This window comes from Pteronotus mesoamericanus, unplaced genomic scaffold (genome assembly GCF_021234165.1).
Source record: "Pteronotus mesoamericanus isolate MK-2021 breed Mesoamerican mustached bat unplaced genomic scaffold, CSHL_Meso_final contig_164, whole genome shotgun sequence".
Lineage (NCBI taxonomy): Eukaryota > Metazoa > Chordata > Mammalia > Chiroptera > Mormoopidae > Pteronotus > Pteronotus mesoamericanus.
The window spans coordinates 4,197,022-4,220,403 of record NW_026555065.1 but is presented as its reverse complement, the minus strand read 5'-3'; the positions used below and the strand labels follow the sequence as shown (position 1 = coordinate 4,220,403).

Here is a 23,382-nt window from a genome sequence, read left to right as displayed (position 1 = left end):
CCTTAGATACTGGAACCAGAGAGGGGTACAGTTCTGAGCAATGCCCAAGGAAAGCTGGAGAACACTGCATTTGGGGAACCCTGATAGCCAGGTAGAAAACCCCTCCCCCGACGGGACTCTGGAGCCCAGCTCCCCAGCCCCAGGTCTTCCGGTTATATTACTCTTCGGGTGGGACTCAAGTTCCAGGCCCGGCCCTGTCAAGAGGTTCCAGGGAGAAGAAAACCAGGTCATCGCCACTGCCCTGGGGTCGGGGAGGAAAAAAGCGGAGCCTCTCGGTGGCCTTGACTCTGGGCCGCCCAGGGAAACTTAGCCCAGTCTGGCAACCCTAGCCCACTCCGGTCAGGAGACCTCAAAGAGAGAAACCGCCAGCCCTCAGGGAGTTAGCCGGGTCCTGCCCCACCCGGCCCCGCCCTCGCGCCCCGCCCGCAACCCTCTCCTCCGCCTCTGGCCGGAAACCCCCTCCCCTGCTCCCCTCTGGGTCCCCCACACCCCGCTACCCTCCCAGTCCCTCTCCTTCCGCGGGTCGGGGAAGCCTCTTTACGCGCGGTCCCTTCCTCTTCCTCCAGCTCGGGTTCCCAGTCCCCAGTCCCCCGCCCGGCCCCGCCCAGCTCCTCCAGCAGCCTCGACCCCGCCCCCCGCTCCTCTCCCCCGCCCTCCCGGGCCGGCCCCAGCCATCCAGCCATTCACCCCTCCCCCGAACACCGCTCGGCTTCCAGTTCCAACCAGCGCCTCCGGGCCCCTTTATCCATCCTCAGGCTCCGCCCCTAGGCCCCCGGAAGCTTCTCCCCGCCCCCGGCCCCGCCCCCCCGAAGTTTCTTGGACCCCGGGCGGCCGGCGGGACAGAACGCTGAGAGCCGCCGCCCGGCGGGCGTGGATGGAGCTGGCGGAGCTCGCGCGGCGCTGGGTGTGAGCGGCGGAGCGGCCGATCGCCTGGACCTCAGGGGACTCGCCATGGAGGAGGAGGTGAGCGCCAGCCAGGCGGGGGGCCTGGGCGGGGGGTCTTCGAGCCGCCTACGGTGGCCGGGGTCCCAGGCTCAGGCCCTTGTTCCAGCCAGCCCCTCTCCCGCGGGTCTCGGGACACCAGCACACCTCCCCCCACACCCACCCAGGCAGAGATTAGGCAGGATAGGCAGGGGTGGGGGTAGGGATTGTCTCCAGCACTTTAACGACCCATCCTCCTTCACTATCTCTTGGCTTCTCTCACCAACTTTGGGCATGTTATTGTTCCCATTGGGTTGACGGAGAGACTGAGGCTCTGCTCAGAGTGGCCTAGGGTGCTGGGCTCGATCCCCGGTTACCGCTGACTCTCCTTGCCAGCCAGGTCGGATCCTGAGGGGACAGGCTGTGTATTGTTGGGGGGCGGGTGTGTGTGGTGGCGATGGTGGAGTTGAAGGTCTCCAGGAGTCTCTGGGTCCTGGAGTCCCTTTCTGAAGGAATCTTGAGGCCCAGTCTGGTGGCCAGATGACTGGAGAAGTTGCTTTTTTCTCCCCTGTATGAATCCCTGTGAGTCTCCTTTACCCTACCCACTCACCTACCCTAGAGTGGCCTAGTAGGGGCTGGTCCTAGCCCTTGCCTTGCCGGCACCCCTGGGAGGGCTAGCTCCGGGAAGGAGCTGGGCAGCTGGACCAGCCGTGCCTGTGTGAGCCTCTGTCATCCCCCTCAGGACCCTCTTGGTCAGGGGTGGGGTTAGGCACTCCGTGACTCTTGCCCTTTACTTGCAAACTCAGTTTTCCCAGTAGCCCCATCATCCAAGCACACTGTAAGCACTTAATATTTGCCTGCAGGATGAATAAATTAGAGGAGGGGACTGCTGAGTCTAGAGGACTTTGCTTCTTGTCCTCTGGGGGGGGTGTCAGCTTCTGTCCCTCCCAGACAAGGGGAAGGGTATACATGTCTGTGCCTGTGTGGACGGGGAGGAAAGATGAAGCCTTCACTTTTGAGGCAGCCCTGGCCACCTGGGCCTGCCCGTGTCCCCATCTGTGCCCATTTCCCTACTTCCTGGGGCCACTGCTCAGGGGCAGCTAGGGTGTCAGGGTTCCCTCCAGGCCAGGCCCGGCCTTTCTGTGGGATGGTAGATAAGTCACTTCCCCTCTCAGCTTGTGTTTCCTCTTCTATGAAATACAGGGCCTGAGGGCTGCCTCCCGAGGTCCTGACAGTGTGATTGTGGCCCCTTCTCTCAGAGTGGGTGGAAGTAAGGGGCAAAGTCAGTCCACTGTAATTTGCTCTGGTTTCTTGCTGACAGAGGTGGGGCTCCCCTCCCCTGCCCCAGGCCCCTGTTGTGAGGGCTGGGCTGTCTGCCTGTGCCCTCTCCTCCCCTTCTCCCAGAGGATGTGGGACAGGATTACTTCATCTTCTGATCTGCTCTGGCCCCAATTAAGGGAAGTTCTCCTGAGCCCGTGGCATGTCTCCTGGCCAGCCCAGCCCTGCACTCCCTCTGGTTCTGAGTTTCTAACTTTGCCACTTACCACTTACTGACTGCACCAGAAGCTTCCTCAGAGCTGGGTTATCTAGGGCCTTGCTCACCTCTTCCCCATGCAGCCAGGGGCTCCCTGATCCCTACATCGTCCCTTTGGCATCCCTAACTCTTGTCCTGCCATTTCTTCTCCCACTCACTCCCCCATGTTTCTTTAGGTCTCAGTGTCCCATCTTTGCTTCTCCGATACCCCGCTTAGATCATAGTCACCTGCTCTCCCCCATGACCCCAGGCTGGCCTCATCATCTCACTCCCACATGGCTGCTTTCAGCCCTCCCCTGGCTTTGAGCTTCCTCCCCATGCCCCAGCCACCCTGGTGCCCAGGGTGGAGCCTCAGCAGCCTCCTCTGTGCAGTGGGTTGGTAGACCCTGTGAAGCTGAGGCTTGGTGAAGAAGTGCAGGTCTGGGCCCTGGGCATCTGTCTGCTTGTGTTCTCAAGGCCTCATCTTCCCATCTATAAAATGAGGGAAGCAGGTGATCCAGAAGTGCAATCATATGTACAGAAGCTTTGGAAACAGCAAAGACCAGTGTGAGGTATTCTTCACACTGGAGTAAGGTCGAAAACCCTTACTCCAGTGTGAAGAATCACGCTGGTCTTTGCCCTGAGGTTCTACCCACTGTCCTAGCAGTCATGCCTTTTCCTGGGTTGGCCTCCCCTGGCTCCAGGCTGCTCGGTTACTCTTTCCCACCCAGGACTGGCTTTGTTATCTTGAGCTAATCTCTGGCCCTTTCTGGGTTGTACTTTCTCATTCTATAGTGAAGGAGTTGAAAAGTGTAGGATCCTTGATACCCTTTGTGTCTTTCCTTCTTCTTCAGGCCAAGGTGCGTGTCTCCTTCTCTCTTCATAGTCCTACCAAAACCCAGCCTTCTGCAAGGCTTCCCAAACTAACCCCAGGCCCTTTCCGATCCCATTAGAGAGCTAGGACCCAGGTATCCCTCCGGGTAGGCTCTGTGTCCCTCTGAATAGGGTGGGTCTTTCTCAAACTGGGTCCATGTTGCCCCCACCAGACTGGAGGTTCCTGTAGGGCAGAGCCCGTGCTTCCCCTCTCTGACTGCCCCCTCACTGACTGCCCCCTCACTGGGCTCTGACATGGTGGGTTATTAGCAGAGTTTGGTCAGAGCACCACAGGGTTTAGATGAAGGGAACAGATTGTCATCATAAGGTCTTTGTGATGTGAGGTGCCAACAAGTTTTCTTCTGGTCTCTGTCTCTCTGTCATGGCCTGTGTTGTGGCTTTCCACCTTCTTACTCCCTTCTGTGCACCGGGTCAGGGCGACCTGACATCTTTTTCTTTTTCTTCTTAATAAATGACCCAGAGACCTTCTCGCCTCAGGCCAAGGGGAGCCAGGCTGGTGTCTGGGGTACCTCAGAAGCTGCCCACCATGGGCAGGGGAGGGCCTGAGTGAGGATAGATGGGCGAAGAGAGGGTGAAACAGGAAGAACAGTGGTCAGCTGGTCAACAAGAGGAGAGGAGGCTGAGAAACTGGGCTGAACAGGACAAAACCTCCCCTGTGAGCCCTGCCAAGGGGAGGGGCCACTTATTAAAACTTACTGGGGCGTAGCCAGGCCCACTAGTGGGAGAATGCCTGAGGGGCAGGGAAAGGAGCTGGGTGAGGGGTGTCAGGCAAGCAGGACCTCTAGCCAAGTCACCCTTCAGGTGGCTGTTGCTGTTGCTGTGACTGATTCCTGATAAGGAGATCCTTCCCTGGGCTTTGGTTCATGCCTCCAGCCCCTCACTTGTCGCTGCCTCGTCCGGAAGTACCTTCTCCCCTCAGTCCCATCCTGGCCCCACCCATCCCTAAGGCCCTGGACTGGCTTCGCTAGTTAATCCAGCCATGATATTTATTGGGCACTGCTGTGCTACGCCCAGAGAGGACGCTGGTCAAGGCACAAGTTTCCAGCTTTGCATCCTGGGAGCTTCTAGCTGGTGGAGGGTTTTTACATGTCCAGTGAGTGAGCCAGGCAGGGGAGGTCACAAATAGAGAGGGTTTGGAAAGGGGTGTGAAATCCATGGGGTAGTGAATTCCAGGGGGTGGGCCTCTGAAAAGCAGGAGGGGAGCTTGGAGCTCAGAGGTGGGACACCCAGGCAGCAGTGTCCCTACTGCCTAGTTTAAGGGAGACCTCTAGGCTTCAGACCTAGGAAGCAGCCAGTGGTACATATAGGGTGTGATGTGGGGGTGGGGTGTCCCATTTCCTACTTCGTCCCTCCCAGCCCTGGGAGGATGAGGCGCCTGTGGGTCACGCAGCCCATGGCGCTGAGCATAGGGTCTCTGGTGACGTGGGACGGGGAGGTGGGTAGATGATAGGCTATGAGAGCCTCCCTCTTCTTGTAAAGGGCCCTGAAGTCCCCTCTTCTCCTGGTCAGGGTGCCTCATACTGGCCTGTAGGCAAGCCTTCCGCTTCCTCATTCTGCCATCCGGGAAGACCATTTGGGACCATCTCACTTCCCCATTTTTCTTGTCATGTACAAGGAAGGGAGAGACTTGAAAGGCACTCACGTTCCAAGGAACTCCTGGGGTAGTAATGCCCAGTAGCTAAGCCCAGAAAGGGCCTTGCTCTAAATTCTGAACGGGGCCCAGGGAGAGAGGGGCCCTGAGAGTCAGAGGGAATGGCAGTGACGACAGTAACAACTGCCATTTACTAACTTTAGGGTATCCTAGGCACCGCTTTATATGCCATACCTTTATTCAGCAACAAACATTTATGGAGCACCTACCATGTATCAGACATTGTCTAGGCACTGAGGCTATAGCAGAAAACAAAACAAAAAGCTTTGCCCTCATTTCACAGATGAAGAAACTGAGGCTTAGAGACATCAGGTGATTTGCCTCTGGTGCGTGTGACTTGGGCTTCAGAGCTCAGATTCCCAACTGCCAGAGTGTGTAGTTCAGAGGGGTGGGGAGCGCAGCGCGAGCCAGGATAGGGCGCCCTTGCCTTGACTGAAGTCAGGGAGGCCGTGCCCTGCCCAGCCCCTGACAACTCACCGCACTTCCATCTGCCTGGGCTTGTCCTTCCAAAGGCAGCTGTGGCCACAGGGCATCCCCTGGGGAGAGCTCTGTGCCTTTTAACCGGGGCCACCTTTTTGAGCTTTATGTAAATTATAAAGTAGTCAAAATTAGTGCTAATTTCCTTCTTGCATTTTCTAGATTCTGACTTGCTCTTTATCTCCTCTGCTCCACCTTCCCCTTCACACTCACTGCTGTGGGTACCAGTCACTGAAGCAAAGTGGCTAGCAAATTGGGTGTATTTTTATTTTCATTTCACAGATATTTCTCTAGCACCCATTATGTGTAATGGAACAGTGCTGGGTGCTTGGGACCCGAAGTAACTCTGACCCCGTCTGGTAGGCATATGTCTGGCACCCAGCTACCCAAGCAGGTAGTCAAGGGGCACAAAATGTCGGTGGCTGGCCTGGAGGCCCCAGGCTGGCTGCCATGTCTTAGAGAAGGACTCTGGTTGAAGGCAGAGTCCTTGGAGCTCTCACCAGATGGGGTGGATGCCCCAAAGTCCTCGACCCCATGGGGGTGGGGAGGAAGGCAGAAGGGCCTTCTGTTTGAGGGCAGAAGCAGGGGCTTCAGAGGCTGTGTGTGTGTGTGTGTGTGTGTGTGTGTGTGTGTAGAGAGAGGGGAAGTGAGGGAGGAAGAGAAGGAGAGAAACATCAATGTGAGAGAGAGAGAGAAACATAGGTTGGTTGCCTCTTGCACGTCCCCAACTGGGGACCTGGTCCTTAACCCAGGCATATTCCCTGACTGGGAATCAAACCAGCGACCTTTTGGTTCACAGGCCAGCACTCAAACCACTGAGCCACACCAGCCAGGGCTTTGTTTTGTTTTTTTCAAATCCTCACCTGCAGATTTTTTTTTAAATTGATTTTTGAGAGAGAGAGAGAGGAGAGAAATATTGATGTGAGAGAGAAACATCGATCAAAACATTGATTGGTTGCCTCCTGTATATGCCCCAAGTGGGAAGCACAGAATGATGATGCTCCAACCATCTGAGCCACTCAGCCAGGGCCAGAGGGTGTTCTTTACAAGGGCAGGGAGAGAGAGGCCGATTACTACCTTGCCTGCTTCTCCTCTCATCCTTCTGATTCTGCTTAAATGTCCCCTCCTCTGGGAGGCCTTCCTGGGCCATCTTACCTGAAATAGGTCCTGCACTGTCCTCTCTCACCCTCCCTCTTCACTTTTTCCTTTGTAGTGTTTCACGCTTATTAATGTGTTTGTGTCTAGTGTTCATTTGTTCAGCTCTTCCTTCCCCAAAGTGCCAGCTCTTGGAGGGCAGAGATCCATTGTGTTTATTCCTTTCTGCCTCCTCCAGCACCCGTGACATTGCAGGCGCTCCGTACAGCATGTGTTGGCTGGCTGAGCGAGCACATGGGAGGCAGAATGGTGGAGCAGGAAGAACATAGTCAGAATGCCAGTTTGAATTCTGGTTCTGTCCTTCCAGCTGTGTGACTCTGGCAAGCTAGCTCTCTCTTGAGTTTGCTGTGACATGTAGGTAATGATGCCACTGCCTCGGAGGGTAGTTGCATAGGCTAAATGAGACAGTGTGTGAAAATGTAACATGGGGCTTGATACAAGGTGGCTGCTGCTAATATTGTTGCTGCTGCTGTAGTTACTATATTTCTCATTCTGGATTAAGAATATTTGCCTTGGGGGTTGTGGGGAAGCTCACATGGGAAGATATCAGTAGGTACCTATCAGAGGGATATGTCCCTGGTACGGCCTGTGGACTATGTGGCCCCATGGTGGTACCCTCATGGCGTGTTCTGGTGCCTGTCTCACAGGGCGTGAAGGCAGGGGGCGAGAAGCCTCGGGGAGCACGGATTGCGGACAAGGCTGGCTGGATCAAGAAGAGCAGCGGGGGCCTCCTAGGGCTCTGGAAAGATCGCTACCTGCTCCTCTGCCAGGCCCAGCTGCTGGTCTACGAGAACGAGGTGAGGACCTACCTGGCTCTGAGCTTGGATGTGCTGGGGCAGGGGGCGAAGCGAGGGCTGCCCACTCCAGCAGGGGGAACCCCAGAACTGGAGCTGGAAGATCAGTTCCATATTTGCTATGCTGTGCGACCTTGGGTGAGTACCTGATCTCTGGGTCTCTGCGGCATGGGGTGGTACCTCTAGATGCTAGTCCAGGGCCCGTGGATGAGGGGCTCTGTGAAGTGTACGGGCATAAGGGTGTGTACCTTCTCAACTGTACATCTGCACTGCAACCCCCGGCCCTGGACTAGGTTCCACGTATGTAAATATTCCTGAAAACTAAAGCTTGCTTCATTTATCAATGAGAGTAAAAATAATACTGCTCATGCGTGTTCGGAGCTCTCGTATGATTGCTCCTGACAGTCCCGTGAGGGTGGCCATCATGTCACATCCTCTGGAGATGGATCCTGAGGCCGGGAATGGCCAAATGACTGTTCAGCATCTCACTGATGAAGGAGCCAGGTCCACAACCAAATGCAGTGCTCTCCCCACCCACTGATGTCAGCAACTAAAGTCTACATCTTATTTTTGGTGGAAGGCCTCTAAAATGTATTGAATATTCTCTGCCTTCTTCAAAAAAAAAAGGTACCAGCCTAAACTAAGTCTTTCCTTGATGACTCAGAGTCAATTATAATCAGACTGTACTTTTCACCCTTTCTTTCTCCTTTAATATCAAGCTACCAGTTGTCACTTGTGCTGTCCTTGTGCCTCTCACAGTCCTCACATCTTCCCACTTCAGGCTTGTGTCTCTTCTCATTTGAACCGGCTTGGAACTTGGCCAACCAAGGATGCTAAAATTGTATGTTAGGAGTTAACAAAGCTCTGAGTGAGGACCTGAGGAGCAAAGGTGGCTTGTACTTGTAAATGATGTTTGTCTTCTGGGGCTGAGGCTGTCAGAGGGCCTGTCTGCTGAAAATGGGCTCTCCCTGTACGCCTTTGACAGATGGAATACATGGGGAAGAACTGGCCTGGCGGCAGAAAGGGCATCCTGCCCGTTCCTCCTCGGCCTCTCTCAGCGTGCCTCAGGGTATCTTGGCAAGTTCATAATTGTCCCAGGCCAAGAGAGGTTGAGCATCCAGATCTCTGTGATTAAAGGAGCCACCCTTGAGAAGCACTTTGCCTTTCCTGCCCGAGGCCCGGGCTCACGGAGTCGGGGTGTCAGAAGCGGCTGGACGAATTGTGCAGACAGCGCCCTAGGTATTCTGCACTGCCGCTCTCACCAAGTGAGGGTGCCCTGCGGTGTCTGCAGGGGGTGTTTTTATAAAGAGAGGGCATTGTCAGAGCATCCTCCAGTCCTAACTGCCCAAGAGTTGAGTGACTGGCTCTCCGGCTGTCAGCCTGTCAGGCACTGCGAGACTTGTCCTGCCTGGGCTTCCTCCACATCTGGCCACAGCTGGGAAGCAGAAAGGATTTCACATCCCCCAAACATGAAAAATCTAAATCAAACTTAAAAAAAAATAAGAACACTATTAACCTCAGTGCAGCTTCAAGAACTTAACCCTCGGAGATGGGAAGCTTGGCCCAGGAGTAGGAATTGAGAAATGCTTATTAATTCAATTCCTCTTCCTTGATGTGAGGAACTAGGCTAGTGGGAATGGCTCTTGGCTGTTTCTTTGCTGTCATTGAAGCTGACATTCCAAAAATGCTGCCCCCGCCCAGCGCCTGCTGGGTTATCCATTTTTTTTCTGAGCTGCAGAAGGGCCAGATGATTCAGCTTTTCGGGTGGAGAGGAGACCCAGGTCAGGCAGCCGTGGGGATCTGGGTGGTGGAGATGAACTGACTTTTTGTTTGGGTCAGTAGTTGTCCTGTTGGGGGAAGTATGTGCACGTGGGACAGGTGAGCTGTGCTCTGCAGCTGGGGGTCCTTTTCTAGAGAGCTGCCTTCCTCTGGATGCCCTGTAGGTGGGGACTTCCTGGGGTCTCAGTCTACGTCAGGCACTCAGTCCAGCAAACTGGTCCTATACCTGCTGCTCTTGAGGGCTGCCCCTTTGTAGGCCACTACGGGGAAACAGGAAGATGAGAAGACGTATGCGGCACAGAGTAGACAGAGACGGCCCAGCAGGGAGTTCGGGCTGTTCTTCCCCATGGCAGTGTGACCCTAGCACCTCATCTGGTGCCTGTACCTGGCAGGTGCTTTGTGAATGGGGGACCTCAAAGGAGGGGGAGGGCACCAAGGCTCAGGCTCCTGGGGTGAGCCGTGGGGCTTCCTGGACCAGGTGGATTTTCCTGTCCCTTGTGTAGAGTGGAGAAACGTGGAAGGGGTTGGAGACTAGGAGTTAAAAAGAGATGTGTAGAGACAAAAATGGGAAAGACGCCTGATCGAGTCTGGATGGGAAAAATCAGGCTGCCCTGGCCCTCTGTTCCCCTTTCCCTGAGGGGCTAAAGAGAGGGTAAATCAGTGGTTATGGACCTTAGTTCTGCAGTCACCTGCTTTGAAAAATAGTTTGATACCTGGGCTCCACCCCCCAGGGATCCTGATGTAATTGGCCTGGGATACTGCCTGGGCATTGGGATTTTTAAAGGTCCCAGTGCCACCGAGGTTGAGCACCTCGGTGTAAAAGTTCTGATGGACACTTTTGTGTACATCAGAGTCCCCGGGGCGGGGGGGGCTGCTACAACTCAAATTTCCAGGCCCCTTCCCCTAAGATTATGATTCAGTAGGAGTGGAGCCTGAGAATTTGCATTTCCAACAATTTCTCAGGTTATGCTGCTGTCGCCGGACCAGGTTCCGCACTTGGAGGACCACAGGTGCAGAGCAGCCTGGTGCTAAGGCACTGACCAGGCCTCTGCCCCTGGCCAGGAGGAGTGCGCTGCACTGGGAACAGCTGTGTCCTGGCACTCGGATGGTGTGGGCTTGAGTTTGGCCCTGCCTCTTATATTTGGGTCTGTGCCCCTAGGGCAAAACAGTTCACGTCCAAGCCTCATTCTCATTCTTTTCCTGTATAAAATGAAGCAAATACTGGAACTCTAGGTTTTTTGGGTGATCGAGAAGCTCAGGAGAATCAGGGATGAAAAATGCTAAGGGTCAGGGTTTTGTAGCACAGTAAGTCTCTTGGTATCCACAGTGGATTGGTTCCAGGACCCCTGTGGATATCCAAATCCATGGATGGTCAAGCCCCTTACATAAAATGACATAGAATTTGCATATAGCCTACACACACATCCTCTCATATACTTTAAATGATCTCTAGCTTACTTATAATACCTAATACAATGTAAATGCTGTGTAAATGGTTGCTTAGGGAATAATGGCAGGAAAGAAATGTCTGTACATGTTCGGTAAAGAAGAAACCGTGGTAAGCCTAACTACATAGTACATGTCAGCAACAATATAACCTTTTGTAATTTTGAATCTGACCATGGAACCCTTGGACAGAGAAGGCCAAGTATAGATGCGGATTTGTGGAGGGAAATTGGGACATTTCTTCTGCAAATATTTGAGTCACTGCACACCAGATATTCCACCCAAAACCGCAGAGCACTGAAGGGGGTCTTGGGTGGGTGCTCTTGCGGGCTCTCTCTGTGACGTCCAACAGTTAGAGTTTCCTTCACCTCTTGGCCAGTCTCCAGGGCAGTGCCTCCCCTGCCCCCGCCAATCCAGGGCCTGCGTCCGTTTCCCTGGAGCGCCAGGGTGAGGCTGTGCCACTTCCAGGAAGTTGTTCCAGCTCGGTCTTCCTGGAAGAGGAACCAGTTGATCGCTGAGGGAGGAGCTTGTCCCAGGCAGCTTGCTGGAGAGGCATCTGGTGGAGAAAACACTCAGGTGCCCAGCTGGCAGGCAGGAAGGGAGTCTAGCCAGTGTCCAGAGGTGGCCTAGAAGAGGCTGGCCACTGTCCTGGCCACCGGCCCTTCTACTGATGGGGCTTTGGGATGAGAGCCTGGGAGTGCATGCTCTTAAAGGAGCCCTGGCGCTCTCCATTCTGCAGGCCGGAGAGAGAGCCTCTGTCCCCAAGCCAATGAGCTGCGGAGAAACACGCTGGTGGGAGTCAGCCCCCAGTGTGCCTTTTTGCACGCTGTCCTCTGCTGCTGCACCCGCGGGCCTTTTCTTTTTCTCTCGTTTTGTGATAGCTTGCTCCCTCTTCCAGGCAACCTTTTCCCACACATCTCTGCCTGGTCTCTAGGCCCGCATGGACCCCTAGGCACCCTTCTCTAAGCCTCCCCTCTTTTCTCCTACAGCCTTAGGCACATTTGAGTCAGGCCTGCGCCCTTCCTCCAGACTGTCAGCCCCGTATATTGTGTACACAGTGAGCCTTGAGGGTGTCTCTCCAGCCAGCACAGACTCACTGGGGTCTGAATGCCTCATCTTGGTGATCGACTGGTAGCCTGGAGTCCAGTGATGCCCTTGCTCAGGCATCACTGTCTGAGGCAGGGTCTGGGTGTGTCCGGCTCTCACATTTCCTGTTCCCTCTGTGATCCTCCCCAGGATGAGCAGAAGTGTGTGGAGACAGTGGAGCTGGGCAGCTACGAGAAGTGCCAGGACCTCCGTGCCCTCCTCAAGCGGAAACACCGATTTATCTTGCTGCGCTCCCCAGGGAACAAGGTAGGGCTGTGCCTGCCGTGGCCTGACCTTCCTCCAGGCTGGGTCTGCTCGGGAAGGGCATCCCTGGAGTCTGGGCCCCTGGATGCAGCCCGCACATTCTCAGGAGTGTGCCTGAGGCTCAGATATGGGGGCTTGCAAGTTGCATCTTTTGCTCATTTTGTCTTGGAGTCTTCCCAGCCCCTGGTTGATAGGAGATGCATTCAGAGCCCTGCTGAGAGCTCTGTTCTCCCTCTCCTCCTAGGCTCTGGGGCCTCCTTCCCATGCTGTCGCTGGAAAGTAGCCTTTGGGAGGTGGGGCCCTTGGCCTTCTCCCACACTCTGGACACAGGAGGCCCGGGCTGAGGCAGAAAAGCTAGGGATGAGGCCTTCATCCCACCAGGCGTGACACCACGATGCAGTCTGGGCCTGAGGGGAAGGTGTGGCCTCCCCATTATCCCGGGCTTTCCTGGGTGGGCCCTCTATCCTGGGCTCAGTGCTCAGGGACACACAGCCTCCCTGCTTTCCTCCCCTTGCACTTTCCTTTCTTGGCTGATGCTGGAGAAAGTCTCTTGCCTCAAAGCTTCTTTCCCTGGGACATGCCGTGTGTGCAGATGAAGTTTGCTGTTTGTACCACATGTCTCTGGCAGGGAGTCCGGGTGAGTGTTGACACATGGTGTAGTTTCACAGATGTCAGGAGGGAGTCAGATTTGAGGCTGGCATGTACAGCACCTCTCGCCAGCTCTCGCCCATCTGCAGCGAAGTCACGCCTCTCCCGACCTCTGCACGTCACACGGAACCTCCCAGAGTGGGGCTGAGTCACAGAGGCTGGGGGTTGGGGAGCTGGTCTGGTCTGGGCCTGCTGGAGGCCATTCTGTTTCCTCCCTGGCTCTCAGGGCCAGAAGCCCAGTCCTCGGTGGCTCTGGGTCTTGGAGGAGACCATGGTCTTTTACTCACGAGCCCTTTGTCCTGCCCTGCAACTATAGGTCTCGGACCCTGGGACTGGGGGTGAGCCCAAGGTGCCAAGGTGGGGGCTGGTTTATAGTGTCATGAGGATTCATGGGGCTGGGCCCAGGTTTCCCTTGACATCTGCTGCCTAGGGCTTTTTGAAGGAGAGGAGAGCCACATGTTGGTCTTTCATGCCTGGAGCCCTTCACCTGCTCTGGAGGCCTGCTTTCCCTCTAGTGGGCGCTATATTTGTGAAATGGGGATTTGAGAGACATGCAGAGTTCATTATGCGTGAAGGGCTGCACCTGTGTGTCCAGCGTGTGTCCGGCATGTGTGTGTGTTCGCGCGCCTCTTTATATGCAGGGGTGTGTTCACCTGGCCACATTCTGTGTGGGTCTTTGTGTGTTTCTAGGTGAGCTTAAGTGGGTGTGAAGTGGAGGGGGCCTTGCTCTGTCCCGTGGCCCAACTCCTTTCTCCTATTTGGAAAGTCAGCTCGTGGTGGGATAGGCGGACCAGGCCCGCTGCAGGGTGGGACGTCACCTTTGGAGCGGCCTGTATGCGCAGCTGCGTTCTCACTTGCTTCAGCCAGCACCCTCCCTTCCATTCCCCAGTTCTTCAGGGCTCAGGTTGGCTCTGGGTGACTCTGGGAATGGGATGATCAGTCCAGCAGTGGGCTATGGAGCAGTTGATGGGGGCTGCAAAACGGTGGGAGGACAGTGCACCCTGATTCCAGCTCAAGGGCCCCCTGACCCTCGCCACACCAGGATCTCACAGAGAGTGCGGGAGTTCTCCAGAGGGCCCACGGGAGACCGCCCAGAGTACCACACCCCCACGTCCTCTCACCCTTCTTTCCTATCACCCTGGGTGTTCCCCAGCCTCAGTGAGGCTGCCCGCGGACTGGGAGGTCACATGACCCCGGCTGTCTGGTCCTGAGGCGGCCTGTTTTTTCCTTCTAATCAAATAAACAAAGACTCCAGTGTCTTGCATGCTCCTCTTCCCCCTGCCTCCCCATCCCCACGCCCCTGCCATGAGGTCACAGGCAGATGCTGCCAGGAAGCAGGGTGGCCTCTGCTGGGCCTGGCTGCCCTGCTGGTCTCAGCCAGCTTGGCCCTTTCCTTTTCCCTGCCTCCTCTCCCCCTCCCACTTGTCCCCTTCTGCCATTTTATATGCCCCCCGCCCCCTTTCCCAGGCTGTGTGGGCCTATTCTGTGGCCAGAACTGTTAGCTCCGAAAGTCCTCTCAGGGCCTTTGCCCCTGGGGCTTCTTGGAAGGATTTGGGCAGGGACCTGTGTAGCCTATGGCTCTTCATGACTGGAGGGTGGGGGTGGGGCAGGAGGAGTAATTTCTTGGTATCCTGCTATCTCTGTGCTGATCGCCCTGGTGGGGTGCCTGACCCATTCAGCCAGGACTACGGGGTTCCTGAGGGTGGGGCTGGGTCCCCTGTAACCTTGCATTCCCTCTCCTAGGGGAGCCCGCTGGCCAACACCCTCTCCACACCACCACCTCAGGGGGCTGGCCAGTGGGGAAGGCTGCAGTTTGGGTTGGGTCCAGTGGTTCTGTACTTGTCCCATTGAGGCCCTGAGTGTGCAGGGTGCCTGCCATTGCAGGTAGATGAGACCAGAACTCGGTGATCTTGACTCTCAGGCCAGTGCTCCTTTTCTGCCTCACTGTTGCTGTGCCTGTTGTTGAGATCAAGTATGTGCCTCTCAAGCTCTCTAGGATGCTAGGGTCTGCACCAGACAGAAGCCGCACCAACTGAGGGCCTGCGAGCGGGAGCAGCAGCTGAGCTCAGAGGAGCTGGCCCTGGTCCACCTGCTCACAACCCCGTCACAGGGTTGGGTGGGCCCTTGCAGAGCCCGAATGCAATGCTGTCCCTGCCTGAGCTCCCAGCAGCCCTGATGGCTGGGCTAAGGGGCAGTTGCCAAGGTGCCCTGGGGTTTCTGACTTAACTGCAGATCTGCTGCCAGGATCGAATTTACCCTGGTCATGCAAATGAGCATTTGGCTGTGCCTGACATGGGGCAGTGGGTGGGACCCAGGGCCCCATAGGAGGAGAAGCAGGAGGCAGCCAGGAGGAAATTATATAACTAGGATGCTGAGGGGCCAGGCGGATTTGGTGTTACACAACTGCAGGAGTGGCGGGAGGGAAGGCGCTAACACCGGGGCGGGGGACGGGCAGGCTGGTGACACCAGGACAAAGAACTAGGGCATCTTGAGGTCAGAGAGTGGGCAGCGGCCCAAAAACAGAGCAAGGAAAGGAACCTTGGGCTAGTTCATTCATTTCTTGGCACATTCGTTCAGTAACTATTTACTGAGTACCTACTATGCGCTGGGTCCTGCCTTTAGACAGGTTAATTTCTCTCAGCATTTTTCCAGATGAGGAAACTGGGGCTGTTTTGTCCAGAAGGAAGGCCATAGTGATAATTTCTACTACTGAGCACTCTGTGCCCAACTCGAGATTTAACACTTTATTTTTATTTATTGATTGATTTTTAGAGATAGAAATGAAGCGGGTAGGAGAGGGAGAGAGCGAGAGAGATTTGTTGTTCCACCTATTTATGCATTCATTGGTTGATTCTTTCATGTGCCTTGACCAGGGATCAAACCTACAACCTTGGAGTATTGGGACAACGCTCTAACAAACTGAGCTACCCAGCCAGGACCCAGAATTAACACTTTAAATATGTCAATGACCTTTACAAGCTCCTCAAGGCAGGTTATGATGGTGGTCTCCTTTGACAGATAAGGAAACTGACGCTCAAAGTCAGCCAGTTGTATAAGTTGTGGTCTGTCTAGCTTAGAGGCCCTATTGCTATGTCCATCAAGCAAAGTGGCCTCTCAGTTTGCATGGCCTTACTCCTTCCATCATGTCCTGTCTCACATTGGGGTCTGGTAGTGAGTGGGCTTTCTGAGCTGCTCTCTGATTCTAATACAGGAGCTTGGCGCTCCTGCCCAAGATGGGAAGGGACCCGTGGGGCGGCATGACGCGGGGTGTGGAGTCAGGAGCCATGGGGTTACTTTAGGCCGCCCTGGCCAAATCTCATCCCATCGGTGAACCTCTGTTTCCTCATCTGTGTAATGATAGGGTTGGGATTGACCTTCAATACCCTTTCTTTCTTATAGTCTATGATTCAAGGCCAGAAAGGAGACCCTGGGACTTTTTCACTTGGGGCCACGGCTGGGCGTGAGGCCCCCTGGAGAGCTGATGGTGGTACTGGGTCCAGTGGGCCTTCACCAATGGACACACCTCATGCCTGTCACCTCCATCACTTTAGCCTCAGGAGACTAGGACTACTCTTTCAGAGAAAATTAGAGCCCAGGGGTCAGACAGCTGGCCTGGGGCATGCAGTCACATGGAACAAGACCAGCTCTGAGCTCCTTCCACAGAGCAAGGCCGGTTCTCATCTCAGTCTCTGACAGCTGTATGCGGGGAGAGAGCCCCTGCTCTGCTGGATCTGTCCCTTCCTTCCCCTGAAGTCCCAGTGTCAGACCTGCTGTGGGGGTCATTCTGGTTTGCTCCTTAGCCAGCTGTTTCACAGCCAACTTTGGGATCCAGGGTGGGAAGCTTCCTTAAAACCCCAAATGTGAGCCCGGTTAACCGTCTGCCATCTACCCCACCCATACCCCCTGCAGGTCAGCGACATCAAATTCCAAGCACCCAGTGGGGAAGAAAAGGAATCCTGGATCAAAGCCCTCAATGAAGGGATCAACCGAGGCAAGAACAAGGCTTTCGATGAGGTGCGATGAAGTTTTGTGGACAGTTCCGTGTCCTCTTTCCCGCTGTGTGTGTGCTCAGACAGGACCCTGCCCCACCTCAGCCTGGGCAGCCCCTGATATGTCACTGAAACCAACACTGGGGCATCTGCTGTCATTACCTCATTGAATCCTCACAGTACCCCTCAAAGTAGGTGGTAGCATTCCTACTTTACAGATGAAGAAACTAAGATGTAAGGAAATTAAGTGACTTGTTTAAAATGAAAACATGGGTAAGTGGTGGGGTAGAATTTAACTGGTTGCAACCATGTGTCCTTTCTAGCCTTAGCTGGAAACAGCGGGTGGACCTAGGCCAGAGAGGCTTGGAGGGGGCGCTGAGAGCCAGAAAGCTCGCTTTCAGTGTGGCCATGACGTGCGAGCCAGGCCGGCTCTAGCCCTGGGCCTCCTTATCTGTCTGTAGTGGCCACACATTCCCTGTGCTGTTGTGGTAATGGTGGCGGCAGTGACCACAGTCAGACAGGGTGTCTCCTGGGGCCAGATCACCGACGGAGGGTTACCTTCGACATCAAGGATCTGTAGCTCCTCGGGCAGTGATGGGCCTGGAGGCCTCTGGGGCGACCCTCAGACGGCAGAACTCAGACCTAAGGAGGGCAGAGCTGCCCAAGGCCCCTGACTCGGAGCCATGGCTCCTGTGTCCTGTCTCAAGTGACTGTGTCATGCTCAGTGCTTCACTAGCTGGGGGAAAATTCCCATTTTTGTGGGACAGGGGTGATGGGACATATTTTGAGTGTTGGAGGCCACAGGAACGTGGGCTGGGCGTCAGCCCACAGTCTTGGTGGAGCTGGCCAGCTCCTCCTCTGAGGAGCAGAGACAGTTGAACCCCAGGTGGCCTGAGCTCTGAGCCTGACCTGGGGGCTGGACAGCCTTAGCCCCACTTCCATCGCAGCGACAGGTGGCTCCGGGGTTCAGAGGCTGGACTTCCTGTGTGCGTCGTGCTCTGCGGCTTCCTGGGGCTGCTCCTCACCCCTCAGAGAGGAGATGCTGCCCTCTCAATACTCGGACCCAAGAGGCAGAAGCCCTGCTCTTCCGGGCCCATCCCCGGGGTCCTGGGAGCATGGCTGGGGCCAGGGCAGGGCCTATTCTGGAAGCAGGTACCAGAGGGTCATGGGCTCTCTTCTGCCCCTCCCCCAGTAAGCCCAAAAGCAGCAGCCTCGGGGTTACTTATATATTTGCAGTAGGCCGTGGGGCAAGGGCTGACAGCCCATATTCAGGCAGGAAGATTGAGGCAAAGAGGGCAGCTACAAAGAGAGGGAGAGCCTTAGACTGCAGAGAGATGACAAAGGCAGTGTAGAACCAGGGAGAAGAGCAGAGGTTGGGACTCGGGGGGATGCTTCAAAGAGAAAGGCAGCAACAGGGCTCTTGACTCTGTGAAGCGAGGATACAGATACAGACTCTGACTCTGAGTTAATACCTGGGCATTTCCTTCTCTCCCCAAGGCCTGGTGGGGACTGACCTGCTTCCTTCTCCTTCCCAGGTAAAGGTGGACAAGAGCTGTGCCCTGGAGCATGTGACTCGGGACCGAGTGCGTGGGGGCCAGCGGCGCCGACCACCTACAAGAATCCACCTGAAGGAGGTGAGACTTTGCCCCCAGACTGGACAGATGGGAGGTCAGCTGAGCTAGGGAGTCCCACTCCTTAGGACGGCAGGCTCGGGCCCCCTTCTGAGCACTTCTGGAGCTGGGGCTTTCTGGGTGGTGTGTGGGGGCCTGTGGGAGGCATGCGTGTCAGATGTGCCCAGGGTGCAGGTGTGCCGGCTGTGCGGGTTGAGTCCCCACACTGGCCTCAGCCAGAGCTGGTGCCTGAAACTGAGACCCCCGCGGCTTGTCCACACCTCTCAGAGCTCAGCTTCCAGCCAGAGCAAAGACAGGCTCCAACCAGAGCTGTATCTAAGTTTTGTACAGAGGAGAGCTCTGGATGGCTGGGGCAGGAGGGACCACAGAGGACCCACCCCCACTTGAGCTGACCCTTGGAGACTGGGAAGGGTTTCAGTTGCAGGTGTGGTGTGAGGGAGATGCCGGGGGAGGGAATGGTGTGAGCTGAGGCATGAGGCAAGGGAGTTCAAGGTGTGCCAAGCCCCTTTGGCTGGAGATCTGTAGGGAAGGTGGAATTAGGGGTAGGAAATGGTGGAGACCTTGAAAGCCGGAACCGAGGATCGGATGGATGGGTGTACTGCAGGGGCCCAGGGTAGTGTGGGTTGGGTTGAGAGAGGGAAAGGCAGGGGACCAGGAAGAAGGGGAGCCGTGGGACCTCCAAGCTTCCAGAGGGGTTGAAAAGGGAGGGGTCCGTGGGAGAGAGATTGGAAAACAAGAGTCCCCCGGGCTTGTGATTGACTGTAGGGCGGGGGGAGGTGGACTGTACAGAGACAGAGGACTGTCAGGTGCCCCCACGTCTGGAGGCTGGGCAGTGAGAGGCCCCGGGCACAGGGAGTGTGAGAGAAGGTGTGGACAAGCGGAGGGGTAAGTGAGGAGCCCCTTTCAGACCAATGTTGCTGATGGTGAGGGTAGAGGTCTTGGAGGCCAGGAAAGAACCTCAATGAATGCTGCATTTGGGGGATGGGGAGCAGTAGGCAGCCAAGGAACAGGTGCCTCCAGAGAGGTGAGTGGCACGTCTAAGGAGAGGAGGGCACAAGGCCTAGGGGTCATCAGCCAGGTGGGCAGCCACAAGTTACCTGGGGAGGTGGTCACGCGGGGGTGTCCAACCGTTGGCATCTCTAGGCCACACTGGAAGAATTGTCTTAGGCCACACGTTAAATACATTGTGACATGTAATCACAAAAAAGTCTCATAATATTTGAAGTAAATTTACGATTTTGTGTTGGACCGCATTCACAGCCTTCCTGGGCCGCATGCAGCCCAGGGGCCACGGGGCGGACACCCCTGGTTTACAGCATGTTTTCTCAGAGGCGTCAGCTTAGGGCTGTCATGGGGTTCTGAGCCGGGGGTGCTCGAGGGGGTGGCCATAGGAGGAAAGAGGGAGAAGGGAAGGGGCCAAGGTCACTGGGGAGTTTGTTTTGAGGTGAGGCAGCCCATCCATGTCTGTCAGCTCAGGAGGAAAAGGCTGCAGAAGGAACTGAAATCGCCAGCGAGGAAAGGAATGCCGGGGGTGGGAGGTCTAGGAGGTGCTCGGAGGGCCTGCCTCGGAGGGGAGACCCTGCGAGAATTCAGGGAGGGACCCTCACCCCGTGCTGAGCGTGTGTATCGGCCAGATCACTTGTGTGCTGCAAGAGGGAATGAGGGTCCAGGCCAGGACCCCCACCTTCTAAGAGACTTGGGAGAGGCCCCCTGCTCAGCCCTGCTCCCGGCCTCGAGGCTCCCTGCTGGGCGTCCCAGTGGATCCCTGGGGCAGGGCGGTGGCAGCTGTCCGCTGGGTGCAGCTGTTCCCCTCTGGCAGTCAGCTGTGGTCTGGGGCGGCCTCTATCTGGGCGACGCCTGACTGTGTGAGGAAAGTGGGCACAAGCTGTGGAGCAGCTGGGCAGGCAAGGGCTGGGGACGTCTGGGCCCGAGCACTGGAGGTGGGGCTCGCAGACCAGAGATCTCCCAGGAGGGGAAGCAGAAGCGAGCAAGCGGCAGACGACTCTCGAGACCTGTACTGAGTCCTGGTCCTATGTCTCCTGGCGATGGGAACCCAGATGGATAGTTGCAGAGAAGGGACACTCTCAGGGCCATACAGCCAGGAAGGGACAGAAACAGGGCTGGAACCATGTCCCCTGCTGCCCAGACCAGGACATTTGCCACTAAAAAGAACAGCCTCTTTCCGTGGCTGGACAAAGCCAGGCCAGGGCACCGAGAGGGCACCCTGGCTCTGCCTTCCTGGCCTGTGATCCTGAAACGGGATTCTGTGGGAGACAGGAGAGGAGAGAGGAGGGCCTGGAGAGTGGGGGGCTAGGGGCCTGGGCAGCCTGGATGAGAGGGCTTTAGTGCCCCTGTACCTGGGCACATCACACCCAAAGACCAGTCACCTAAGATGATGTCCATATGCTGCCCCCACCAGGTAGCCAACGCAGCTTCTGATGGACTTACACGCCTGGACCTCGATGTTCTGGACAGCAGGCCGCCACCGTTTGCCCCCAGCAATGACGTCAGCTCAGCACAGCCCCGGGAGATACTCCGGCCCCCCATGCCTCCTACCAAGCCTTCCCCAGCGCCAGAGATGACCATTGTCGGTGAAAGAGTGGAAACCTCTGTCGAGGAGAAAGCCCCAACCCCTGTCTCAGCAAGCTCTGAGGCCCTCTCTGAGAGCCAAGAGGACTCGGAGACGCTAGTGGGGAAGGACAGTTCCCCTGAGCAGCTCCCCAAGGTCCTGCCTGACAAACTGAAGGTGAGCTGGGAGAACCCCAGCTCCGAGGACCCCCCTGACCCTGAGAGTGCAGAACCACCCCAGCAGCCCTGTTCTCAGACTTTGGAGGTTTCTATCAAGGAGGGTGGGAAGCCCCCTGCACCCCCACCCAAGATCGTATCGAAAAAACTGAGAGCCTCCATGGGTGGGGTGGAGGCTTCAGGGCCAGCCCAGAGTCCTGAGGCCTCTGAGAGCTCTGCCCCAGGCCCAGCACGGGTCTCAGTGAATGGTGTGGATGACAGTCCTGAGCCTGTCAAGCCATCCCAGGCCGCGGACACCCCAGGAACTCCCCCAAAGAGTGAAGCGACGTCTACGGCACTGTTCCCCCGGGACCTGTCACCTCAGTTCCATCCCCGCTGCTCCTCCATGGGGGACTTGCTTGGGGAAGGCCCCCAGCGTCCACAGCAACCTAGGGAACGGCTGTACCGGGCCCAGCTGGAGGTGCAGGTGGCCTCCAAACAGACGGAGAAACTGTTGAACAAGGTGCTGGCCAGCGAGCCGGCCCCAGTGAATGCTGAGACGTTGCTCAGCCAGGCTGTGGAGCAGCTGAGGCAGGCCACCCAGGTCCTGCAGGAGATGCGAGATCTGGGAGAGCTGAGCCAGGAAGCGCCTGGGCTACAGGAGAAGCGGAAGGAGCTGGTGACCCTCTACAGGAGAAGTGCACCCTAGGGCCTGCCAGGCCAGGGCACGGTCCCTCCTGGCTGGCCCAGTCCATCAAAGCCCAGCCCTGCCGAGAATTGTGCTTCTGCTCAGGCTGTTGAAGGGCTATCAGTTGTGCCAGGGTTTGACCAGGACCTACAGAGGCTCCTGGTATCCTTCCTGCCCTGCCTTGGCCAGTGGTGCCAGGTGCCACCCTCAGCCACCGTCTGGCTGTGTGGCCTGGCCCCTGGGCTCTGGCTTGGGCTGGGAGCACACACTCAGGACTTTCGTGCTTGTGTGGTTGTTCCAAACTGCTCCAGGGCTGTGGCACAGCACGGTGGGGCGGGGGAGGGGGGGGGGCTCTGGGGGTGGCATCGCATCTGCTTCTCTCCCCCAGTAGTTTACATTCCAGGCTCCCGAATAGAGCACGGCTGAGTCCCCCACAGCCTCTCTGTCCAGAAATCCCTAGCCAGAGAGCCTCGTGGCAAAGGCAGCTTCAGTTCGTAGCCACCCCGCCTCCACCCGCCTATCCCTAGTAGCTGCTGAGGTCTTGGGTCTAGACCGTAGATCCATCCTTCGGCTGAGACCTGGCACCCAGGTGTGGCCTCCGGAGGCAGGTAGGAGGCATCTGTGAGAAAGCCATTCGTTGTGTGGCCCCTCTCTGGGCCTTCCTGTTCTGCAGGCCTTGCCCTCTGGTGAGCTGTGACTGGAGGACTCCAGGGCGGAGGAGAAACTTGAAGGTTCTTCTAGCCTAGTCCCTGCCTCTGGGCCAGTTTGGGTCTGGCTTCGCACATTCCTAGAGGTGAACTCCAGAATGGCCCAACGTCAACATCAGGAAATCCTGTATATAATTCATTATAAATCTACCTTCAGAAGAGAAGCCACCCAAACTTATGTGCCTCCCCAGATGGAATTTATATCTGGGTCTCTGGTTCCTCCACAACCCAAGCAGGTCTAATATACTCGTCATTTAATGCTAAGGGGGTATGTTGGGGCCTGAAACCACAACCCTCTCCCCGCTTTCCCTTCTGCCTCAGGACCCACACAAACTGCTTCTCCTGAACTTCCTAGTGAAAGGAGCCCATGCCTGCACCCTGGGCCTCTCTCGGTGGCCCCCTGCCCCACCCCTTCGCTGTCACCCCTGGCTCCCAGAGCCCATCGGGTCGCCATCCTGCGGCAGCAGCTGGACTGAGGGCAGAGCCCGCAGGTGCAGAGGCCCCGAGGGCCACGGTTGCGCTCCCTGGGGTGGCGGGGGTGGGAGCAGCCCCTGACAGGCTCACTCGGGGTTTCTGCATGTGCACTTTGGTTTACTGAAAGAGGAGCCGGAGGCTCACAGCTGCGCGCTCTGGCCTTTGCCCCCTGCCCCACCCCCGCCACCAGTTGTGCCCACTGAGACCTGCCAGTACAGGTTGATGGCTACTTTACTTCTACTTTGTCCTTGAGGGTGGTAGCCAAGGATCAGGAGGGGCAGTTAGATGTCCACACTGCAGCCGCATGGGGCAGGCATGGGCATGAGCCGCCATGGGTCTCCCCAAACCACACTCCTTGGATACACTAGGCTCCCATGCCACACTCTGCCTGTCCCTCCATCTCCAGGATGAGGGCAAGAATAGCATCAAGTACCCACAGTCATGTGGCCCCCTGCACTCTTGCTTTGGGGAGGGCTACTGAGGCTTTAGCCAAGTCTGCTTTCAGGGACTAGAGTCTCCATTTCCTCCTCTGATAAGTGAC

The 23,382-nt window shown here is 56.5% G+C and overlaps 1 protein-coding gene across 1 annotated transcript; it reads left to right on the top strand.

Moving 5' to 3' along the window:
• The first annotated feature begins 845 nt into the window (after window positions 1-845).
• PLEKHO2 (pleckstrin homology domain containing O2) lies at window positions 846-21,937 on the top strand. The gene is made up of 6 exons (XM_054564463.1): window positions 846-963; window positions 7,259-7,408; window positions 11,867-11,983; window positions 16,538-16,642; window positions 18,153-18,251; window positions 20,668-21,937. Exons 1-6 carry the CDS (start codon window positions 952-954, stop codon window positions 21,679-21,681), a joined length of 1,497 nt encoding a protein of 498 aa, XP_054420438.1. The 5' UTR covers window positions 846-951; the 3' UTR covers window positions 21,682-21,937.
• The last annotated feature ends 1,445 nt before the right edge of the window (window positions 21,938-23,382 follow it).